The sequence below is a fragment of the Lampetra fluviatilis genome, chromosome 1 (assembly GCF_964198595.1).
Source record: "Lampetra fluviatilis chromosome 1, kcLamFluv1.1, whole genome shotgun sequence".
Classification (NCBI taxonomy): domain Eukaryota; kingdom Metazoa; phylum Chordata; class Hyperoartia; order Petromyzontiformes; family Petromyzontidae; genus Lampetra; species Lampetra fluviatilis.
The window spans coordinates 24,359,860-24,382,757 of NC_136275.1; the positions used below are offsets into that span (position 1 = coordinate 24,359,860).

At 44.6% G+C, this 22,898-nt stretch overlaps 1 protein-coding gene across 1 annotated transcript in view; it reads right to left on the reverse strand.

Annotated features, from left to right (window-relative positions):
- Positions 1-418: 418 nt before the first annotated feature.
- The window catches only part of LOC144930969 (uncharacterized), a 58,270-nt gene continuing 35,790 nt past the window's right edge, over positions 419-22,898 (reverse strand). The window contains exons 25-50 of the mRNA XM_078858540.1: positions 22,257-22,310; positions 20,914-20,967; positions 20,327-20,380; positions 19,418-19,462; positions 18,646-18,744; positions 17,631-17,738; positions 16,707-16,760; positions 15,839-15,892; positions 13,681-13,734; positions 12,681-12,734; positions 12,266-12,373; positions 11,797-11,850; positions 11,149-11,202; positions 10,572-10,733; positions 9,933-10,040; positions 8,982-9,089; positions 8,042-8,095; positions 7,254-7,361; positions 6,686-6,739; positions 5,390-5,497; positions 4,662-4,715; positions 4,418-4,525; positions 3,241-3,502; positions 2,405-2,592; positions 1,770-2,003; positions 419-1,090 (exon numbers count right to left, since the gene is read on the reverse strand). Coding sequence (XP_078714666.1) covers positions 944-1,090; positions 1,770-2,003; positions 2,405-2,592; positions 3,241-3,502; positions 4,418-4,525; positions 4,662-4,715; positions 5,390-5,497; positions 6,686-6,739; positions 7,254-7,361; positions 8,042-8,095; positions 8,982-9,089; positions 9,933-10,040; positions 10,572-10,733; positions 11,149-11,202; positions 11,797-11,850; positions 12,266-12,373; positions 12,681-12,734; positions 13,681-13,734; positions 15,839-15,892; positions 16,707-16,760; positions 17,631-17,738; positions 18,646-18,744; positions 19,418-19,462; positions 20,327-20,380; positions 20,914-20,967; positions 22,257-22,310 — 2,541 coding nt within the window. The 3' untranslated portion in view covers positions 419-943. The remainder of the gene's footprint in view (positions 1,091-1,769; positions 2,004-2,404; positions 2,593-3,240; positions 3,503-4,417; positions 4,526-4,661; positions 4,716-5,389; positions 5,498-6,685; positions 6,740-7,253; positions 7,362-8,041; positions 8,096-8,981; positions 9,090-9,932; positions 10,041-10,571; positions 10,734-11,148; positions 11,203-11,796; positions 11,851-12,265; positions 12,374-12,680; positions 12,735-13,680; positions 13,735-15,838; positions 15,893-16,706; positions 16,761-17,630; positions 17,739-18,645; positions 18,745-19,417; positions 19,463-20,326; positions 20,381-20,913; positions 20,968-22,256; positions 22,311-22,898) is intronic.

Genomic DNA, 22,898 nt, shown 5'->3' on the forward strand with positions numbered 1-22,898 from the left:
TGGCCCAACTATATAAAATAATCAAGAATCCCTGATGTTCAAATTTCTGTGGAAAACACTTAACAGTTTTATTTTTGTGGTCGTTTTATACGCAAATAGTTTCAAATTATACTTTAGTGTTTGTCCCCATTAGATCCACGGTTGTCCCCTTTTGTGTGTGAGAATAAACTTTTGAAGAATGGTTCCAATGCACCCATCCACAGGCTTCATTTTGGAAAGCAAGGCGAATTTTACAAAATAGCGACAATGAAATAAAAACGCCAACATTGAGCACCTAAACACGATCAAGATTTATAGCACCACTTGGACTCACTGGATCTCAAGCAAATTGAGTAATTGTAGAAACTGAAGCCACACGATGTGATAAGAAGCACTGATGAACTCCTGACATCCAGATCTGAACACTCCTTTTCCAACTTAATGCGTTGCTTCTGACTGAGGTAGCTAAGTCCGCAAACGGAAGCTGGTGATGGTAAGCACTTCCATGCAGCAGGTCAGGCACGGTACTTCCCAGGAGTGGTGAGATGTGGCGGCGTGCACCGGACATGTTGCACGGGACGTTTTGTCACGGCTGTCGTGAGAACAGCGTCAAGACCCCACTCCTCTCGCCACTGGGTATGGAAAACCGTGGACCGAGAGCGAGGGAGGGTTCATGCGATGTGCCCACCCCCCCAGTGCACGTGGCCAAGGCTCAGAGGACGCCGCCTGAGTTTGAAACCTGCCTTCGCTCAAGCTTTGCTGGTGAACAGACCAGGAGGGGGAAACTTGATTGACCACCTACGTTGCTTTACAGAGTCCAAAATTCCAAGCGTGTGGATGGGCCGCTGGGGACCAGAATGAAGGTCGGCAGTTCAGTGCAGCAGTTCTGAAGGGTTCGTGTCTGCAGAGGGGGAATTGGGAGTTGATTTTGGGATTTTACATATTGAAATGTTTTGTGTCCATTTTACAGGAAGCAGACGGGACCGACATCTACGCCAAACTCCTGGTCGGAACCACCGACGTCCATTGGGGCTATGTCCATGAACGGCAGGCGGCTGGTCTTCTGCGTCCTGTACTCGATCACCGTCTTGCCCCACACGCCGGTGTGCGTCTGCGGGTTCACACAACGCAGCCAGCGACAACGTGAATGCACCGCAACACACGAGACCACTACACAAGAGGCATATGTGCAAGCAATGCACGCGCACAAAGACGTGAACATGTGCGCACACATCTACCATTTCCTCCCAATTCTCAAATACAAATATAAATATGGACACAACTGCAGTGATATACTATTCGACAGCATATTGTTTCATGTGATACGTATAAATAAATGTTTACAACACATGATATAGAACCAGCCTCAAAAAGGCTATGTGTATAGGATAGCAGTCTTATTCTAAATTAAAAAAAATGTTATGAGGTAAGGCCCACTGAGCTGTACAGCTCTTTTTCAGAAGCGACCTGGCCATAAATGATAGCCCAGTGAAGTAGATTATCATATGGAAATGTATATCAGCCAAATACTCCAAACGCATGTTTCTAAATGTGGCGGGAAAAACCGGAGGACCCGGAGAAAATCCACGGGACCACGGGGAGAACATGCAAACTGCAAATATACAGGCGTCAGGGTCGCGATGAAACCCACGACCTCCAATATACCAGTCAAGGTGGTTAACATCTCGCCACCGTGAGCACCTCGCTGCCTCTGCAGGAGGTTGGCTCGCACACGTAGTATCACGCGCGGACCGCCGAGTGGGGGCGACGAGTGTGTGCGCGTGACTCACAGTGCACCCATCCTCCAGCACAGAGTAAGTGAACCGAGAGTTGCCCTCGGCACGGATCTCCACGTCGCTGGAGCCCTGCAGCATCAGGGCCTTCTTGAGGTTGCCGGCACGGCTGTCCAGGTAGGCCACGCTGTTCTTGCAGTGGTAGGTGATCTTCTGGGATGCGTCGGTGGACAGCAGGCGCAGGAAGGTCAGCTGCACCTCCATGTTCGGGCTGCCATCACCGTACGTGAACTGCAGGGGCACAGCGGTGTCACAGTGACGGTGTGGCGATATTAATGATGAGAGGAAAACAGATATAACTTTTGGTGTATATTAGTCAGCATGTGGCAGTGTCGCAAATAGATGGCTATTTGATATGCTGCCATCTACTGACGAACACAGAGCCCAGCAGCTAGGCATTCTCACACACATGACAAACTGAGTGTGACCTACCAAGCCGCCTCTGAATGTTTTACATTTGGTCGCAGCATGGTACTGCTTTAGGCACCGATAACGCGGCTACAAATTTGACGTCGGGTAATTTCATAACGCGGGTAATCCGATGTGGGTAATTTGCTAAAAACAACAATGATAATAGTGAGGTAAGCGCAGTGAACAAGCCAAGCCCCCTTATTGTTGCCGCCTGCTCTCACCTGGGATCCGGGGCTCATGGTCTCTCCGAGCCACACGTGCTTCTTGTCGGCTGCCTGGCTGCGCCACCAGTTCTTGCGTGGCAGGCTGGGCATGCCCGGGTTCACGCAGCTCTCGCCTGTCTCCATGTTGCACCACACCTTGATGGCGTCGGCACGGCAGCCCTCGTTGGGGTCAATCCAGTACTCGCCTGTGTGTGGAGGACAGCACCTCTGTTTAGGGCTCTCTGGCCTCACTCTGCCCCTGGGGGACACTCGCAGTGCTTGTATCAGAGCACCGGACCGATTAGCACGGTTGGCTACGTGCGGTGTGTAAAGGAGCTCAACATACATACATATACATATGGCAACATTACATACAACATTTCATACGTATGTATACATGTGGCAACACTACATACACGTATGTATGTATGTATACATACGTATGTAGTGTTGCCGAATCCAGCTCTGAAGGTGAGTATGAATACAATGGATGACTGAATATATTTGCTAACCATCTGATGTTCCGTGAGAACATTCTATTAACTTCAATCGATCTAGCACTGTGGTGTCATCTTCTGGGGCCATTTCCTGGCATGGCAGGAAGCTTTTCAGGCTAAATTACTTTTAGAAGAACTTTCTATCTCATGGGGTGCTTTAAATAGCATTAGTTATACATAACTGGATATTAAATAATGTGTAAATAACTTCCAGCCCACATCAGGCAACTGGTGGACAAACACAACATCTGTGTGTGTGGTTGTGCTTCATCTTCCTACCTATGTAGATAACAGTCGAAATATCCCACGTAAAAATTAAAACCTTAATGAAAAACAAGAACGAGAAGAAAGTTTTACCACTCTTGTACTCAGGATGGCAGAGCATGAGATCCCGGCAGGATCGGGCTGGGTGCTTGCGGCTCCCATCCGGGGAGGTGATACTCTCCACTTGGGCGTTCAGTGCCTTGATGGAGGCGTCCAGCACCAGGCCGTATGGCAGCATGTCAGTAGACTGGTCACCCATCTTACGGCGTGCCATCAACCCAGCGTATGCGCCCATGTCGTAGCCAGCGCCGGAGCTGCCGGGAGGGCCGGGTGGTCCAGGAGATCCGGGAGGGCCCTGCGGCGGTGAGCCACGCGAGACAGGTTAGAGCGCAAAATCCGTCAGGCACCACCAGGCACCCCGTCTGACTCAGTCGGGAAAGAGCATCACTTCCACCAGTGAGGCTGGTCAGCTACTGCTGGCCCCACCATGTTTCGGTACGCTGCTGGTTGGTGCAATTAAATTAATCCCACCAACGATAACGATGTACTTCATTGACTCATACAAGACTTGATGTGCCTCAAGACGAATTTTTTAGAAGAGTCCTGGATTGGAATGTTTCATCAATTCCGGGAATGTTTGACATTTTGGGAAGACACTGGAGTACTCAAGGAGCACCCACATATATTAGGTGATAACACTTCGAGTTTTATAAATATATTTTCAAGAATCCATTTCTATGTTGCCATCGAAGCAGTCTACCAACACCTGGTATTCCTTGGTGGTCAACCATCTCTTTATCAATTAGGCTTAGGCCTGCTGAGCTTCCAATTACTGTATTAACAAGATCAAGCACATTAAGGGTGATTTGGGCAAATGTAGTTGATCTGTTGCTGCTTTTAATATAATTAAATGTGAATAATTGTTTTAATCCTATAGGGAAATATAGATTGTACTCCAAAAGGGTAGGTGGATATGGTTTACTATGCCCACACAGCTAATGAATAGGCTCATTGTAAACACTCTTATGCCTGAGAGCAAAGCTATGAAACTTGTGTTTGAGGTCCTCTTACCAAAAAATTATTCCGTGGGAACTTGCTCAGTTATAAATAAAGGTCATTGTTTAGCATCTCTGTTCTTGTAGTTTTGCCTCGCAACTTATACCATTACTGTCCAGTTCATATGCACCAAGCAAGGGGAAGATGATTAACATATCAAAGCAATAAAGAGGGGATAAAAAATGTATCAGCAAGGCCTATGGGTAAGGCTTACGGGAGGACCGGTCTCTCCATTGCGGCCTCGAGGTCCAGCAGGGCCGGCAGGGCCAGGAACGCCACTGACGCCATCCTTACCGCTGGGGCCAGTTGGGCCAGGGAGACCCTGTACACACGCAGAGGCATGGCCACACGCAGCAACGAGACAATGGAATGACGCATTAAAGCCTGTCGAGCAACACAGCTCTTGTTCTCGGTGAGTGACACGCAAGTGAAAAATGGAGGGTGTGGGTGTCACGTACCCTGGAACCAGCGGAGCCGAACACTCCAGCAATGCCCCTGTCACCTGGAGCACCCTTTGAGAAGAAAACACATGGAGATTGTCGTCTTAATTTAGACCGTTAACACAACACCACGCATACATTTCTAAAGTAATTTGATTGCATTCGTGGTAAAGTGCAGAATCTGATTTAAGGCATTCGTGACACCACCAACAATTTTTAAGTGGCATGGCCACCATATTTGTACAGTATGATCGTAATATGTTCTGCACCTATAGAGCTACAATATAGATGAGGGGCAGTGTAGCAGAGGGCTTAACTCACAATAGTAAGGATGCAAGCTCATATTATGGTTGATGAACCCGAACATTTGTCTGTGGATTACCACTTTGTGCGGATTCAACAGTGATTCCCACCATAGAAAAGTTAACATTTTCACAACGAGTTGAGGACTGCAAATTAAGATAAGAACTGGCATGTGCTTGTTTGAACGGGGGATAAGCGTTTACTTAACTTGACGTTGAATACAAAACCATTATGCATTTTGTAAACGACCATGTTTTTTTCGGCAAATAAATATGGTGACACATCTGTGCATAGTTATTAACGTGACAGACACTCCATTGCCATGTAGATACAACTACAATATAATATTAATTCTCCCAAACTATTACTACTCCCAGTGCACCCTCCGTGATGTTCAACCGTTCGCCTACTCAGCCAGGTTGGCCCTGGAGTTGGGTGCTCACCGGGGGTCCAGGGAGACCAGGCAGACCCGAGAAGCCACGGTGGCCCTTCATTCCTGATTCTCCAGCGGAACCGGCATCACCCTTGTCACCACGAGGACCTGCAGGACCCTGTAGGTACACGAAAATTACATGTAGTCAATACGAGGTGCTCACTGAGCAGAGAATTTACCAGTAAATGTGAGATAACGTATGGGTGTTATGTAATGCTCCATGCACATTTGACACCCAATCTTCATATGTTTTGCCTCTAGGGATTTGAATTAGTAGTTCAGAATTGGTATACATGATATTAACTGTTTTCCATAAATAGAGTTTTTTTGGGTTAGATCGCGTAATATATAAACGTGTCGTTAAAACCCGCCACCACCCGACACAGCCAACTAGTTTGTAAATGTTGTGGCTTGGCTCTCCAACACACCGGTGTGCTGTACTAGTGACGAATTGGCATGTTCTGTTTACGTGACAACCCTTACTAACCCAAAAAAACTCTATTATAGTTGATATTGGTCGCGAAAGCCTACGTGTTAAACTGATTAACTGTTTTGTTTTTCCTTTCATTAGTTTCGTCTTCTCTTTGGAAATATTTAAGTGTAACTGGTATCTGACTGCAATAAATAATGGATGTTTTAGAGGCTGACCAGGCATGTCAGCAAGCTGGATTTAGGTAAAGTTTTGCCGACTATTGACGACATACTATAAATCAGATCTTACAAAAGACAAATTACTTAACAATGTCCTGATGCCTGGCTTTTAAAGCCTATGAAAGGTATTATATTTATTAAATCAGATACGGTTATCCAAGCTCTCAAAATTAATGTACATGACTGGTAATGCAATGGCAAAACATTTAGAAAATGCACCCAAGAGGATGATCACCAAGACGTTGGAGCAATTAGTCGAGTTAATATTGTGACATCGCAGAACTGTGAGATGTTAATGGCACGGAGAGGCCTCCATCAAGCAATGGATAAGCAATGGCTGGTGATGACGAAAGTGATACCCATTGAATTGAAATTGGTTTAGTTGCCCACATTCTGCGCCATTTGTGTGTTTCCTTGGCGTACGTGTGTATAGTTGCATGTTTAAGACAATGCGTACGCACGAGTGCATGTGTGCATGCTACATATGTGTGCGTGTGTACGTGTTCATATGCATGGTTGTGTATTTGTGTGTATATCTGCACGTTTGTCGGTGTAATATGTTTATTGCATTGTTGCTTCAGATTGCTTGTAAAAAGGACACGCTTCGGGTGAGAGTCATATTGTCCAAAAACCATGTTGTGGGCAGGAGACTTACCGCAGGACCACGGGCACCAGTGGTACCGGAAGCACCAGAAGGACCAGCAGGACCCTGATGAGAAATGGAATCAAGATAAGACAGCCTCAGACGTATTGTTAACACAGGTCCAATATGCTTTATTTAGATGCTGTTATCAACGGTTTATTTTTTATTTTTTAACAACTGCAGTATTGTGTGAAAACTCATTAAGCCATGTTAGTAGATTGGCAGCTCACTTGTAGCTGGGAAGAGTGTGGGTACTGCCACCTATTTCAATGCATATGGCTGACATGGAAGAGCAGGCCAAATACCTGCTGGAGGGGCTCTCAAGAGCTCCCTTTGGCAAAGGCCATTCCGTCAGCAGGGGAAGGTGCTTGAAGGGCTGCACCTTTATCTTACTGAAGAGGTCCTAACAATTGCAGTATTATACAAGAACTCAGTACGTCCTGCTGTGGAGCATTATAGGTAATAAGTCTGTGGTTTACTTCTTTACAACCTGTCGACATTATCTACGACATGCACGTTTTAACCGAGGGACAATCGAACATGCGAAGAGAATCGTGTTCACGTGAGAAGGGAAACTCACAGCCTCTCCCTTGTGTCCATTATTTCCAGCAGGGCCAGGGGCTCCGGGAGGACCAGCTGGGCCGGGGGATCCGGGGAGACCAGAATTTCCGGCTGGACCACGGTCTCCCTAAGCGTGCGACAAGCAGGGCACCCGCACCTCCCATTAGCAACCGTTGGCTAAGTACGGTGAGGAAAAATGTTAAACATACATGCATACATACAGGGCACAATGAACCTCATAGGCGTGCTGACGCAATAGGGAAGCTGGAGAAGACAGTTAAAACAATGTCTTGACAATTCATCGACAAACCATCGATGCAGAAAACATGTTTAGAAAAGAGCTGGAAAGTGTTGTGGTCAGAGTACACGATTCACAATTTACAGTGGATTCTTCTGTGATCAATAAAATATGTACCACTGTATGGAACTATAACAGTTGTTTTCTTATTGATTGCTGCCATAGGAATATGCAACATCCGCCATTGGTTGATTCAGGGCCACCAACGTGCCAATGACCAAGTGTTGTCAGTGCGTTTTTTTAGAAAGTCATTCAGTTGCCGATAGTGTTAGATAGCTATGAAAATATATTTAACAAGTTTCGTCAATTTTTGTTTAATTAAAATGGAAAATGTAATTCAAATTAATATCTCTTGTTATTCCACGATATCATTCACGGTTACTAGATATGTCTCCGTGCAACAGATGTTAAGCTGTTACTTGGTGATCCAATTGATGACATTGGCCAACACTTGATGAGCAACATAAAGCAATGGGCGATGTATAAGCGGGACAGTCCTGTCTCCTCACCTTGTTGCCCTGAGCTCCATCGCGGCCAGGCAAACCATCGCTTCCTGGGTTTCCCTGCAAACAAATCAAACGGCGAGTGTTACAAATGACTCGTCATGCATTTAGAGTATTCGCCGCTGTACATTTCCACGTGATAAGCCACTTCACTGAGCTTTCATTCGTCGCTTCTGAAAAATAGCTATAGAGCTCAGTGGGGCTTACCTGGTAAAATACAATTTTTTTTCTAAAGTTTAGATTACTATTCAAGCCTTTCTCAAGTCCTCCACCATTAACAACTGCCAGTGGACCAGAAGCAGATTTCGAAACTTCCCAAGTGTTGCCGGGAAGTGGGGGGCAGTCCTCAACTGTCAATATTTTAAAATATGGCCCTCCAATAATAATAATTATGAAAATCAATATATTATCTCTGTTAAATATATTCCGCATATCAAAAGGAGGGCCATCTCCCCGATCCCCATTTGACCTCCTGGCATCTAAGACTGACTCCACTGGACTGCTCTTCAAGTCAGTATCTACATATGCCACTGAAATGGCTTCCCTAACATATTTGACTTCAGTTCATCATATCTCAAGGGTCACTGAAATAAGTAACACTTTGTAACAATTCAACATTTGTGGTTTTATGGCTATAGTTCCCACCATAGAAATGTGGATTTTGCTTCATCAGTTCAACACCACCATTTAAAATTAGTGCCACACAATGCTCTTGTGAGGGTAGTAAAATGTCTTTTGACTACGCAAAGTGCTGCCTACGCAAAATGCTGCCCAAAACCAATATTTCAAAACAATGTTTGTTGTTGAAATTAGAAGTCAGTCCAACTTGGCTGAGCTTCCTTTGTTTTCATAGAATGTATTAGGAACAGATGCAACTCCAAAGCCCACATCAATCGAAACAAAACAACAGCAAGAGCCTGGGTGAGAGTGAGTGCAGTTGGCGTACATCGCGGCCGCTCTCTCCAGATGGGCCAGAGATGCCGGGTGGACCTGCAGGCCCAGATGCTCCTCTCTCTCCAGCGGGACCCGCTGGGCCCTGCCTTCCGGGCTCACCCTACAGCACACAATCATCTCCATTATATGGCCGTGCGACGCACATTCAGAGCACAATCTATCACTCTTTGCCAAGTCCTTATAGTGTTGAAGTATTACTAAATGTGTACAGCGCTTTTCCTGCTAGATGAGGGCCTCCCCACGCTGTGCAGGTCTACAATTGATGTTTTAAAAACATATTGTGTTGTCGAGGGGGTTATGGGTAAACAAATGAATGCATTTAAATAATTGGATTGGTCGAAAGTAGCCCAGCTTTTGCTGTTTTAAATTAATACTGCTAATTAACATTGGTCTGGAATGCCTAAAGGCGGATGGATTGAAACATTTTATTATTCATATGGAATGGAAGTCTATTAATATTGTCAAGCAATCATATAAAATGGCAGTCATCATTCTATCAAGAGACTGGCCTCTACCATGGTAAACTGTTCAATGAAGGACACCACCTTATGGTGTGAGCAAGGAGAAACTTCACTCGACTTTAACAACTTGATCAACTTTGTCAGACACTTTGGTCTTAAGTGAAATACGATGTGTGAAGTAGAAAACGACCTTTGTGCACCCCTATCCACACAGGACAGCCACAGTGAGTGGCATGCTCTGATAGACAATGTTCAAACCACCCCGGGCATGTGTACGCACATTTGTCAATGCAAAGTTGAGTGCATTTTCCCGGGTGAAGTGTGAGCATCTCACGAGGACACTGAAGATGAAGGACGTCGACGCCCTTGCACTCCAAGAAACCCAACGTTTCCAGCGAGGAACAAGCGTGCCATTGCCATGAACACCGCTTCAAGCCGCTAAAATAAGTGACGAGCGGGGCAATGGGTGACGTTTTACTCACCGCAGGTCCTGGAAGTCCAGAGAATCCACGCTCTCCACGCTGGCCAGGCATACCAACCAAACCACGGCTGCCAGCCAAACCAGATGATCCAGGAGGTCCTTGGGGTCCCTGTGCATGTACAGAGGAAATACGTTATCCCTCGTCAAAACACCGCTTTATGCAATACCTAATGATTATTATACGTACTTATTTATTTACCCAGGAGAGCTGCACTTAGTCGTCAGACTCTTTTACTGGAGGGTCCTGCATTGGGTTTTTATTTTAAGATGTCTTCAGCCGATTAATGAGTTGTTTATACAGGTGGGAGGAAACCAGAGCACTTGGAGAAAGACCACATGCACCAGTGGGGAACATATGGATGCAAAGAGATAGTGATGGGTCCGTAAACTACAAAGCAAAAATTAACAAATGGGAAATCGTGAAGAGAAACTGTTTGAATAGTGTTGTATCACACGTCTTCTTTTTTCCTCTCCAAAGTGCTCTTTGGGCTACCGTCGCTTTGTCATTCGGCACGAGGTCCGACATTTACTCTCCTTGTGCTGGGAGACCCTTCAGAAACTGGGCTACACAGCTCAACCGCGATAACCTTCACAGGCGCAACGCCTCGTTTTTATTGTGAAGCGTATGCGCTTCACTCACGGCAGGGCCATCGCTGCCAGATGATCCCTTCTCGCCAGGAGGCCCGGCAGGTCCTGCAGCTCCAACCTCTCCACTCTTGCCGGGGGGACCGGTCTCTCCGCGCATTCCCCTGCCGCCGTCCTTTCCATCGGGACCGGCTGGGCCGGGAGCACCGGGGCCACCCTGGACGCGGCAAACACCGTTCACCGTTAAGAGTGGCACCGACAAGACAGCCACGCAGATTGTGCCATGAGTGGGGGGATGGTGAGTTGCCGACCTGGACGAATTGTGTTAGGTCGGTGGAGAGCTGAGATTGATCAACGTTGGTGCTGCTGATGATGATGATGATGAAAACGATTGAAAGCAATTAATTGTATTATATGATGTGTTACACATATAGTACATATGCTATTTTTTCTGATTCATATTGGTTGTAACTGATTTAAACAAGCTTTCACCGAAATTTCTTCCTTAATTTTTTTCGGAGCAATTACTGATATTGTGTGGTGATTTAACATCAAATGAGCTGCCCAAGCCTCTGTGCTGCAATAAAAATGGAGGCTGATGCTGAAAGTGACACTGTTGCAGTGCAACTCACAGCAGAGCCTGGAGGTCCCACTCTTCCTGCAGCACCTGGGAATCCAGTAGCTCCCTTTACGCACACACAGACAGAGACACACATGCGCCACATACATGTGAACGTTAGTGTGACCTATGACGAGCACAATTATATTCTTGGAAACAGAAGTGAAATGTCAATGAGCATTGGGACATTTGTATGCAAAATTGCAAATTTTATTCCGCAGGCACATATTTGGTGAAAATATAATTCTCCTCACAATATTTACTGGAAAAACAATGTTGCCGAATTAGTAATGTTCATGTAATATGTAGGATTTGGGTTTAATGGTGGCCTAATCCGAAAAATTAGCTCTCAAGAAAACAACGTCTTGTGATGGCAATAACATAACACAGTTATACCTTTCTTGGTAATAACATCATGGCCCCCTCAGAAGCTTCCACATTTTATACTGCTAAACTGGCCACAGCACAGGCTCATGTTTAAGATGCTAGACGCTCTCACAGGTCCTCGAGTCCTCCACTAGTTTGTAGAGACCAGCTCTGTCACACCTGGCTGCATCAGATTGAGATGGATTTGAGCCTTTCTTCTGTGGAGGCATGGACTGTTGAGAGTAACCGGAGCAGTGGTAGTAGTCGGTGGATGATAGTTGGTGGATGTACTCACCGGAGGACCAGCTGGGCCACGGTCTCCCTTAGCACCAGTAGCTCCAGGTGGACCCTAAGGTAGGATCGGATGACCATGGTCATGTGCAGAAAGGCAATTGAGAAAATGATACGTACATCAATGGTGGACATTGCCTGTCTATTCCACAAACATTTGCGTGTTTGTAATGGACATTGCCTGCATGTACGAGAAACTGGCAAATGCAATGATTGAAGTTGCCCTTTCGTTTTAAATTTACCTATCTACATTTTTACTTGAGGGTTTCATTCAATGATACATTTAGATAATGCAAAGCAATTAAAGTCAAAGGATACTTTTTCAAGATAAGTTGCTCAATACTGGTATTTAAAAAGAATAATAATAGCACAATTGCTATGGATTTCCCTTGACAAGATCTTCCATGAAGCGATACCTATCACACCCAATGTGAATGTAAAAATAAGAATGAATAAAATATTAATTAACTCACGACAGGGCCAGAAGGACCACTGTTTCCTGGGGGTCCGGCCTGGCCTGGCTCTCCACGGGCTCCCGTCTCTCCAGCCTCACCTCGTGCCCCGGGCATACCATCGGCGCCCTGTGTGCACACGCGTATAATCATCGTGACACATTCCGCACGTGCGACAATATGCGGCATTTGGATATGAACGTATGACGAGTATGACTTTCAGTGTGGTGGAGTGAAAATGAATGCAACAATGCACCTCTTTATTGCATTATAGCCATGAAGGTAGGACTGAAGACTCGTGTTCGAGAAGGTAAATATTGGTGGGAATACATGCCAAAATCCCTTGATATGAAACCTTACTTTGGCCATGTCTATAAGTGCTTCATGGTAATTATGATCTTGAGGCATTCATGGTATGATCATCTGTGGCACTTACAGGAGCCCCTGGGAATCCAGCTGATCCAGGAGGACCTGGCTCGCCACGCTCACCCTGTCATGGGAGGAGGTACACAAACGTTAATGAACCATCAGTGCAGCGGTTGGGTAATATGTCAGAGTGGTGCTATCAGTGTTGTTGAAATGCGAAATATAAACAGAAACAGATGAGATCGTAGATACATGTGTGCTCCAGCACTTGCACTCATACACAATAGCACAAACGTCCCATTACAGCCCACATGGACTTTTGTAGATCGTGAATCATATAATTGGCATGTGCCTAATAAGGCACATGAGCAAGTGGTGGGGCCATTACTATATTAAGTCACCATTCCACCAACAGCAGATGTTGACAGATTTAAAGTGATAATATTAGACAGCTTGAGAAATGTAACCCCTGTCCAGTTTTACTCAACACGGTGTATGAAATGATGTCTCAATGTGTAAACCTGATGCTGGACAGGTTATGGGGTAAACAATGCGAGGCCGGTCACAGGTCAGCGAGCACCTGTCCATCGTCCAGAGGAGGATGTACCACGTGCATAAATTATGTATGCTGATTTATTGTGACTAATCCAACTAATAATAGGTATCTATTGTAATTTATATGACTACATTAACCCCTGGTCTTCGCACCTGATCGGCTCACAGTGACGACATCACATTTACCCCTTCTATTTAAGACAGAAACAGGAGGAATTCTTCAAGATTCTGGATGTCACCTGATGAAGATGGCTGTAATTAGCGGCGAAATGCCGTATTCGAATTGAAATTGTCGTGGGTTTACTATCCAATACACCGGTGTGCTGAACTCGTAACTAATTGCCATGTTTTGTTTACGTGACAAACCTTGCTAATTGGCTGTGTCGGGTGGTGGCGGGTTTAACGACACATTTATATTTACGCCATCTAACCCCCCAACAAAACCTCTCTATTATTGGATCAAAGGAGGATGTGTGCACAAACACAGAAGTGGACGTGCGACTGCTGATACTTACGGGAGCTCCACGACCACCAGCGGGGCCAGCAGGGCCAGGAGGACCTCCCTCACCCTGCAGTCGCAACGACACGACACCACCATAAACATCACGTGCACCGGCACGGACACAATGCACAACAAACATGTGGCTCGCATTGCAAAGGCGACAGCTCCTTTGCCAAACCACATCGACTGCATGAGGGCCTTCCCCCCACACTGTGCGTCTCGGAAGGGTTTTATTGCGCACCACACTTCACTACGCTGGTCAGTGTGGCTGAGCGAACTCGGTGAGCATATACGTTGAGGCATAATACATTACAACATATTGAGTTTGTAGCACTGTGTCTTGCTGACAACGTAGTCCCACAAAACAGCCTACAACATCTGTTTTAGGCATAGTGGTCACCCATCCAAGCACTATGCAGGCTCAATACTGCTTAGCTTCCAGATATCTGACAAGATTGGGCGTATTCCAGGTGATGTGGTGGCCTGCAGTTGTCTTGATAAGAATGCATCTACGCGAAATATAACAGGACAGCACCATATGGCTCACTCTGTGCATGTTAGTGAATGCAATAATTGTATTACAGGCAACACGTGTATTGAACAATACACTGCATTTAAAAATACACTTGGAAAATAATACGATGTGAGTAACGTTAAACGCTCCTCGTGGGTGCCATTGCAGGCAAGTGCAATGTTTTCAAGAACACCTGTAAATGAACGTAATTCAAAGGGCTGTCGTGTTTCATTGGGATATCTCCCTCCAGTGGTCACACACGTGCACTACACCACCTACACTACCCGGAAAAATCCGTCATGAGAGTGAGATCACGCGTTTGCTCATCTTTCGTCTGAGCAGTGCAGACATCAGATATGTGCCTTATATTATAGAACCCTTAAAGCGGAACAAGTTAAGCTTCAATTATACCTATGGGGCCGTCCATAAATGACGTCACGCGATTTTGGCCGATTTTTTACCCCCCCCCCCTCGTCACACGGCGTCATAAAAAGTCAGACCCCCCTAAAATATGACGTCACAAAGCTCTGCCCCCCCCCTATAACCATATTTCCATTTTGAAAATAAAACATGCATCAAATCACTATAAACTATTGTCATTTAATGTGGCGCTGCACTCTGATGTTGTAGGAGAAAACATGTATTAAAAAGGAGGCTTTGGAAAGCTGAAATTTAGCATAAAATTCACCTAAAAATATTCAACGTCTAATTAAAACTGCAGATGTTCCGAATATTATATTGAAATTATCTTATAATTATCAAATATTAAAAGTAATTATAACTAAAAAATACTTGAAACTTTGTAGTAGAACGAAGCAAAATGGAGAGTACAATTATAACACTCACATATTCATTCCACAGAATGAAAAACCCTGGTAGAATCATTAGAATCAACATTTTAACAACAATCATCAAAAAAAATGTATGCTTCTCCATTCTCCCATGGAGAAGCAAAATGCTCCTTCATGGAATAAATAAAAGGTGACCTTAGTAAATTTAAATAATCAAATAGTTAATGAAAATTCATCAAAAGTAGTGTTGTTATAACAATTCTTATTTAATTAATATTTATTTAAAGTTGCGCATTTTGATGTGACGTCACATTTCTCAAACCCCCCTCCCCCCTCGTCACACATCGTCACAAATGTCTGACCCCCCTCCTCCCCCAAAGGTGCGTGACGTTATTTATGGACGGCCCCTATGTAGTCTGTAACTTTAAAGGTCACATCGGCATGTGTATATTAAGTAAGGAAATTGCAGAGCTATTCCAAAGGCGAATCTAGGCTCAAACGTGTTGCGATTTAGATACATTCAATTACATTGAAACCCTTTGTAAAATGTAATAGGCATCACTAATCATAGGTATAAAATAGGCTGTTTTCATGGATTTTTAATTAGGGTTATACGTATGTATGTATCTTGAACTTCTTTCACACCATACATAGCCAACCATGTTAATCGGAGGTGCGGGAAAAGGACAATAAAATCAACTGTGAGTTAGTTTGGAAAAAGAAAAGAAACATGAGCAGGATTTCACAGGGATAAACATGCAGTGCTCATGATTTTAAATCGCTACCCACTATGTGTCGGGTTTATCGGCATCACACTGGCGTGGTAAGACACTGAGGTGGTGCTGGGCGCAAAGGTGACAACTCACCCTCTCTCCGTTGGATCCGGTGGGCCCAGCAGGGCCGACTGGACCGCTCAATCCCTGGTGGACACACGCGAATATACATTAAAGCAGGACAGATAGACACAATTAATCGTGGTTCAAATTTGTTGTGTTTTATTGACTCATGCGTTGTTCTGTTCTTAATCGATGATTGGATAACATGAAACACCAATATTCATTTTTCACTTTTCTTGTTTTGGTGTTAGGAGCCAGAGATTAATTTTACTACCATTTAACAACGATTGTGTATTTCAGACTTATTTCTAGATGTGGCGAGATGAAGACAAACTGTCAGAATTTCCAAGTGAAGAGATTGCATGTTTTGTTCTCCGTGGTCAGAATAGGTCTCAAGATTGCGCTTCTACAAGCCATGAAATGCTACTCCCTCCAGTGGTCACACACTTGGGGTTTCATTGTCAGGAAACACATTCTCAAACACACACTTTATAAGAAAGCTTCGTGGCAATCTCTATTCTTCAACTGTGCTTCTTGGCCCTACAAATATTTATGAACTGCAAACTTACTGAAGTTTTTTTACTTTGCACTGTTCAACATACCTACCGAACATCTCATGAAAACCAGCATTATGGACTTCGAATAAACTGTAGTCATCACGAAGTCTGTTTTGTATGCAAAGCCTACCAATAAAGTAACCCTGTTTTCAGAGGATGTTAAGTGGCCTTCCAACGAAAGATACAATATGCTCATGGTGTTGTGCTGTATCGACTTCATGTGGGCAAAAACAATGCTTAGCGCTCGAACGTTGCAGGATAGTGTGAAAGTGCAGTGGTCGTGTTTCTGAGCTATAACCAGGGGTGACTTCCTGCGGATGAGAAAATTAGGAGGCGCTCACCCTGGGGCCATCCTTGCCGGGACCACCAGCGATACCAACAGGACCAGCCTCGCCCTGGGGGATATCACACAGTCACAGGCACAATGACATCATGCTGCAGGACAAATTTACAATGCAGTAAATGCGCATGCATTATTCATGTATTTTAGGTAGTAACTATTTATTTATGATCAAACTCAGCTTTGCTGACACCACAACATCATTAAATAATTCTGATCCTATTCTTGAATTGAACATTTTGTATCATATAATATGCTAAAAAGTTCCATTCTCATTCATGAAATACTGATATGATGTTGGCAACTATAGTTCTTTAAGGCACGTGATCCCACTTCTAGATTGCAATACAATGATATAGCAATGTGATGCCCATCAGCATTACAGGTATTTCCCCAATACTGGCTTTCTCTCATAAAAAAAATACTGTATATTATATATTTAGCTGTATCGCTCATTGAAAATACCTTCCATATATTAATTTAGGCTGTCCCAGATGAGCAGCTCTTAATTGCAAGAGACACAACAAATTTATATCATTTACCAAGGTATTGCTGAATTTATTTAATATCTACAAATGTAATAAATTGAACACAAACCGTTTGATATGACCATTGCCAAGGTATCATGATCTCAGATTCGCGAAGCAAGATAAGCATACCAATTTGTATTGCTTCTTGAAATCCTGTAATAGCACTTTTAGGATTGTGAAACTAGTATCGCTATACATGCAGGTATCTCCAATAGTAACATCATAGGCATTTAAAATCGAAATTGTGTTTAGTTTGATGTCCTTCGTAGGGTGCAAAAAGGTTCAACATTCATACGCACATTGTGTGACTCTGTCCTAATGCCACGCAGTGTTTAGGGGCTTGAACAAATCCACACGCATGCCCGCGTCTCCCCCGCAGGGGGCCGTGTACTCACCCGCTCGCCCTTGGCGCCAGGCAGACCAGAAGCTCCGCGCTCTCCCGGCATCCCTTGCAGGCCGGCAGCACCAACAGTGCCCGCGGGACCAGGGGGACCAGCAGCACCCTGCAGATTGCACACGAAGAGCAAGACCTCCCGTTTAGTCAGGCACCATCACAAGGGATACGTGGCCTTCAAGATCAAGATGTCATCATGGCCAAAGCTCTTGCTGCTACCACACGTTGCCAATGCTTTCTACCTTCTGCCAGATCCGCAGCTGCTGCACAGTAGACACGTGGCATCTAAGATCTGCCACAACCGTATCTCACCATCTGCTCTGAGGTATCTCATTTGGTGGTCTGACTTGTGGAGACCATTCCCAATGCACGTCTCATTACCCGGCCCTCCACCAATCCGCAAATGTGTCCAACCCGGTGCAATAATGATTGTCTAATCACGTCTACAACACTCACCTGTCATGTTCTCTTCCAGACTTGTACATTGCTTAGCCTGTCTTGCCATGACATTCCGAGCATCCATCTCAGACAACATATGCTCAAAGGCTAAGAATAGTTTTTTTGTAACTGCTTAGTTATCAAGCACCTACTGAGGCCATGCCTTGCCAGTGGTCCCCGTGAAAGGTGTCAGGAGTCACGTTGCTGGCCCGCGATCTCGCCGACGACTGCTCGAACCCCAAAAGCATAATTGGTGCAGCAGGTAAAGGACCTCATCTTCTCCATGAAGATCACTGATAATGAAGCCAGTGTGAGCCAAGCCAGTGTGTGTGTTTGTTTGTGTGCATAACAAGTCTCATAGTCACACATTACAGGCTCAGAGGACAGTACCGTCTACCAACGGTCCTGGTGCTACGGTCCCAGTTAATAGAGCTTGCTGTCCCGTGAAGCTTAGGACCACTATGTGGTGCTGTCAGCTGGCAGGATCTTTGGGACCGTGGGAACGTGGGGATCGTGAATTCGTTGTCCGAGTCGGGCCACCAGGATCGCCCGTTTTCATCGCCCGCCATGGCACGTACCCTAGCTCCATCCTGGCCAGGAGAACCGTTGCTTCCACGGGGTCCGGGTGGGCCCCCTGCGCCGGTTTCTCCCCTCTCTCCGGGAGCTCCACGCTCGCCCTACAGGAACACACAGTCACGCGTACCGCTCAGCTGAAGCCTCATCTTCTGGCTTGGGTTTTATCCTGCTGTAAATTTCGTGCATTTGTTGTTACAGACTATGTTATGCACGCTTTATATTAGTCAATGACTATGGGGTGGATGGGTACAGTTTAACTGGTTATGGTTTTATGATTGATTTTGCCTGTAACATCAGGCCACGCTCTGCAGATAAGACTCAAGAAAATTTAAAATCAGTGCAAGTTTAGGGAACGTTGGTTTAGATGGCAGATGCATTGGTGGACATTTGTTTTAATAATGAAACAGACATTCCTACCAATGTGGTTATTTTGTTTTTATGTATAATATCACCCACAATCCACCAAGAAAGTGCCCACGTATTCTGTTTCCAAATGGTTGTCTTTGTTTTTGCAAATACGCGTAAGTATTGAAAAACTAAGTTATCCAACTCAGTTCCGTAAAACGGAACTCAACCACATGGCAACCATAATCGATCTTTCATTCACTCTGTAGTTTCATCGTGTTTCGTGATGCAATTTTCATACTTTTACACGTGTTAAGAGGGACTACTTTTCTTGACCAAATGGTGCCACCTGCGCTTGAGGCACTGGCTCCTGCGTAAGGCTGTGCGTTTGACGTAGAGAAGCATTGGTGGTGGGGAGGCAACACTTACTCTTGGACCAGCACCACCAGGCATCCCATTCTCACCAGGGAGACCCTACAGGGACAGAGCAGAGCACAGTGGACAACTACCCACAACACACATAACAATGACATTAAAAACACAATATTTATTTTATTTATCCAGGTAAGACCCACTGAGCTAGAAAGCTCTTATTTCAGAAGCGACCTGGCCACAAATGATAGCTCAACGAAGTGGCTTATCGCGTGGACATGTATGCCAGCCAAATGCTCTAAACGCATGTTTCAAGACAAAAGTCCACGCGACCACGGGGAGAACATGCAAACAAATACTGTATACAGGTGTCAGGTTTCAGGATCGAACCCACGACCTCCCGCAACCACCTCGCCAGTTGCAACCACACCTAAGACAATCCTGAAAGTGAAAAACTACATTTACAGTCAATTACATTTCATGCTGTGTACTGGCAGAGGCGTAGACTGTGGTTGTTATTATTATTACTGAGACTCCACATGAGTGTAAACAAGCTTTTGTTTCAGGAATCCCTTCATTGTGCAGACAGAGGAGTGGAAGAGACCTGTGTACATTTACAAAAAATAAACACAAAAACCTTTTATTTATGAGAACCCCCCCCCATAAATGTCAGCACTAGACGGGTGCATTTTCTGCACCGATATTTCTAAAATCTTCACCAGCTTTAAAACACTTCCTTAAATGTTCAGTGATCACGTGATGAGGGTCATTTCAGTGATGCTGATGATGCTCTTTTGTGATAACCACGATTCAAGCAGCGTAAATGTTTGCGATAATGTGTGTATTCGCATACACGTGCGCGTGTGTGCACATGCATTTGTGACTTTGCGTGCATGTCCGTATGTGTGTGTGTGTGCGTGTCTGAAAGAGACATCCGTGCAGGCCATGCACTGTCAAGATGCCTACCGGCTCGCCACCCTTGCCAGGCTCTCCAGGCGCACCAGGAGCACCAGGCAATCCCTGCACGACAAACGACGCTGTCAGAACGCTGTGCCCACCGCAACACCGGGCAACACCCTCGGATGATCACAACTGTGGTGAACAGTGCTGCCTGCAACTCTGCAGTCACACACTGTGTCATGGGGCCACTGCCTCCATCTCCTTCACATGGCATTGTCATATAGTAGACGTTCCATTTGGAATACATAGTTGTATATATATACTGTGTAGAATGTGTTGTAATGGTTGCAGAGGTATTAATATTACATTTAACAATTTCATAAAACAAAGGCAATGAATGACCTTCAATTGCATTAACTCCAGCTTGACAGGACATACATTACGCATAACTATTTTGAGCTTTTTGTTAAACTCAGACACACAATGCAAAACATGTAGACTCTGTCTGGATTCATTCGTGTGATTTGTCGTGTAGTGTTGTATTCAATTAATTATTTTTACATAACAAAATGTGACGGGATATAAAAAATGAATAAGGGGAGCACATTTTATACGGGCCGGATGTGGTATGAATGTACACTGTTAGCTGATACCTGAAAACCAGGGGCACCAACGGGACCTGCTTCTCCCCTCTCTCCACCAGCACCCTGTTCATTATATCCGTAATGCAAGACACAGACACACACAGAGACAGACATGTCAGTGCATTCGTAGACGAAAAAAATACTTTGATTTTACACCCGGGCTTCCTACTCTCTTTTTCCTGCTGCTCATTTTGATTTCCATGAAAAGAAAGCAGAGTATGATGTTTTTCTTTACTTCAGCGGACAACAGGGTTTGTGACCTGCTCATAAATTGAACTACGGTTTTGAAAGCGGTAGTTTAATACTACCAACTGCGAAAAAGTAGACGTTTTAGTATGTACTCTTATTAAATTCAGTAAAAGCCCGTTTAGATGAAGTCTAGTTTTTGCTCAGGCAGGTGAGAACTCCAGAGACCAGGGTGAGTTTGGTTTACAACATCACAAAAAATAACTATATCAAATGAGGAAATGAAAATCAGTCAGTAAATATGTAAATTAATTGAGATAAAATTGTAGGTAGATGCTTTAATAATCCAAATAATTTTGGCATTGTATAATCATACTGAAACTGGTTTAATTATACAGTTAAACATGCCATTGTAAAAAGTATACTATGAAAAGGATGAGGCAGTTATTTTCAAAAGTGAGTATACATTATTGGCAAATGAGGTTTGTAGTCACTGGAGATGTAGGAAATTGACTAATTTAAATGCAGTTGAATAGGGTAATGTATTTCTGATGTGTTGCAAGGCATTTGGGTAGCTTGGTGCTTAGCGTGATTGCCACTGAGCCAGGTTGCAAGGAGCTGTTAGCTGTGAGTGATTCTTGTGAGGGCATTATTAAATGCATAAATTGCCAGAGTGCAATATGGCATGTTGATGTCACAGCGCATGGCTCCAATTAAAAATTGATCTGCAACTGAATTAAACAATGAAAGCTGTTCCTACAGAATTACATCTACTCTTGCTTTTCTTGCAAGTGTATTCAATTGGGCTCCCACCTAGACACAAAGTGTATAATGGAATAATTCTATTGAGGTCATGAATTATACCGTAATAATAATGGAGTAGTAGAAACACCTCTATATAAGGCCATGACAGTATAATATGAAGATAAAAGGAATGAATTACAATAATGCCCTCGACAATGTTAAATAAATACTCGCTGAGTGTTTCCAATTTATTTTCAGGAGGACCTTCACAAGAGATGTCTGACCAAGCAGGACTGATTACATAAGGGGATGTCAGACACGGCGCGCTGGGGCCCTGAGTGTGCCGCTGCGTTTTCGCGAGTGAATTCTGCTGCTGCTGCTGTGTGTGCAGGTGTGGAGGTTTTCTCAGCATGGTTACGCACAGCAGGCCCAGCGGGACCAGCAGGGCCAGCATCTCCATCCTTGCCAGGCAGACCCTGTGAGAAAGCACGGAATACAGTCGGTCAACATCTGCATCATGAAACTGTCCAAATGCGTCAGCTTCCATTACTGATTCTACTTCGAGTGACAGCTTTGTCCCTTTTTAGAGACAATTACGCTGCACAATAACTCGTATCTCTACTGCAATTAACACTGTTGGACCACTATGATTGACAGTGTGGTATTTAGTTGTTTTTACTAGTTCTCATACTCTTAAAATAAGCCACGCAGGCTACACTGGCAGGTGCTGTGAGTGAGAACCTACAAAGGCGTTGCATGGCACACGGGGAGGTGGTGTGGCCAGCACCATGCCTAGCCAACCTGTGCCTCACCAGGATTGACGTTTATGTACCGTAACAGGTACTCATGTAACGCTGAGTCAAATTAGGGGAGGCCAGAACAAGGTAAAATATCACTCGCCTATTGATCTTTAGACATAGCAATAGGACAAAGTTCTATGTCCAAATGGCAAAGAGATCTCATTGTCTAAAATTCTGGCTATTTTGACTAGTGTTGTACATTTAATAACATTTCTACCAAGTACAATTCAAGTAGAGTCTGAGATTCAAGGTTGGGACCCACGA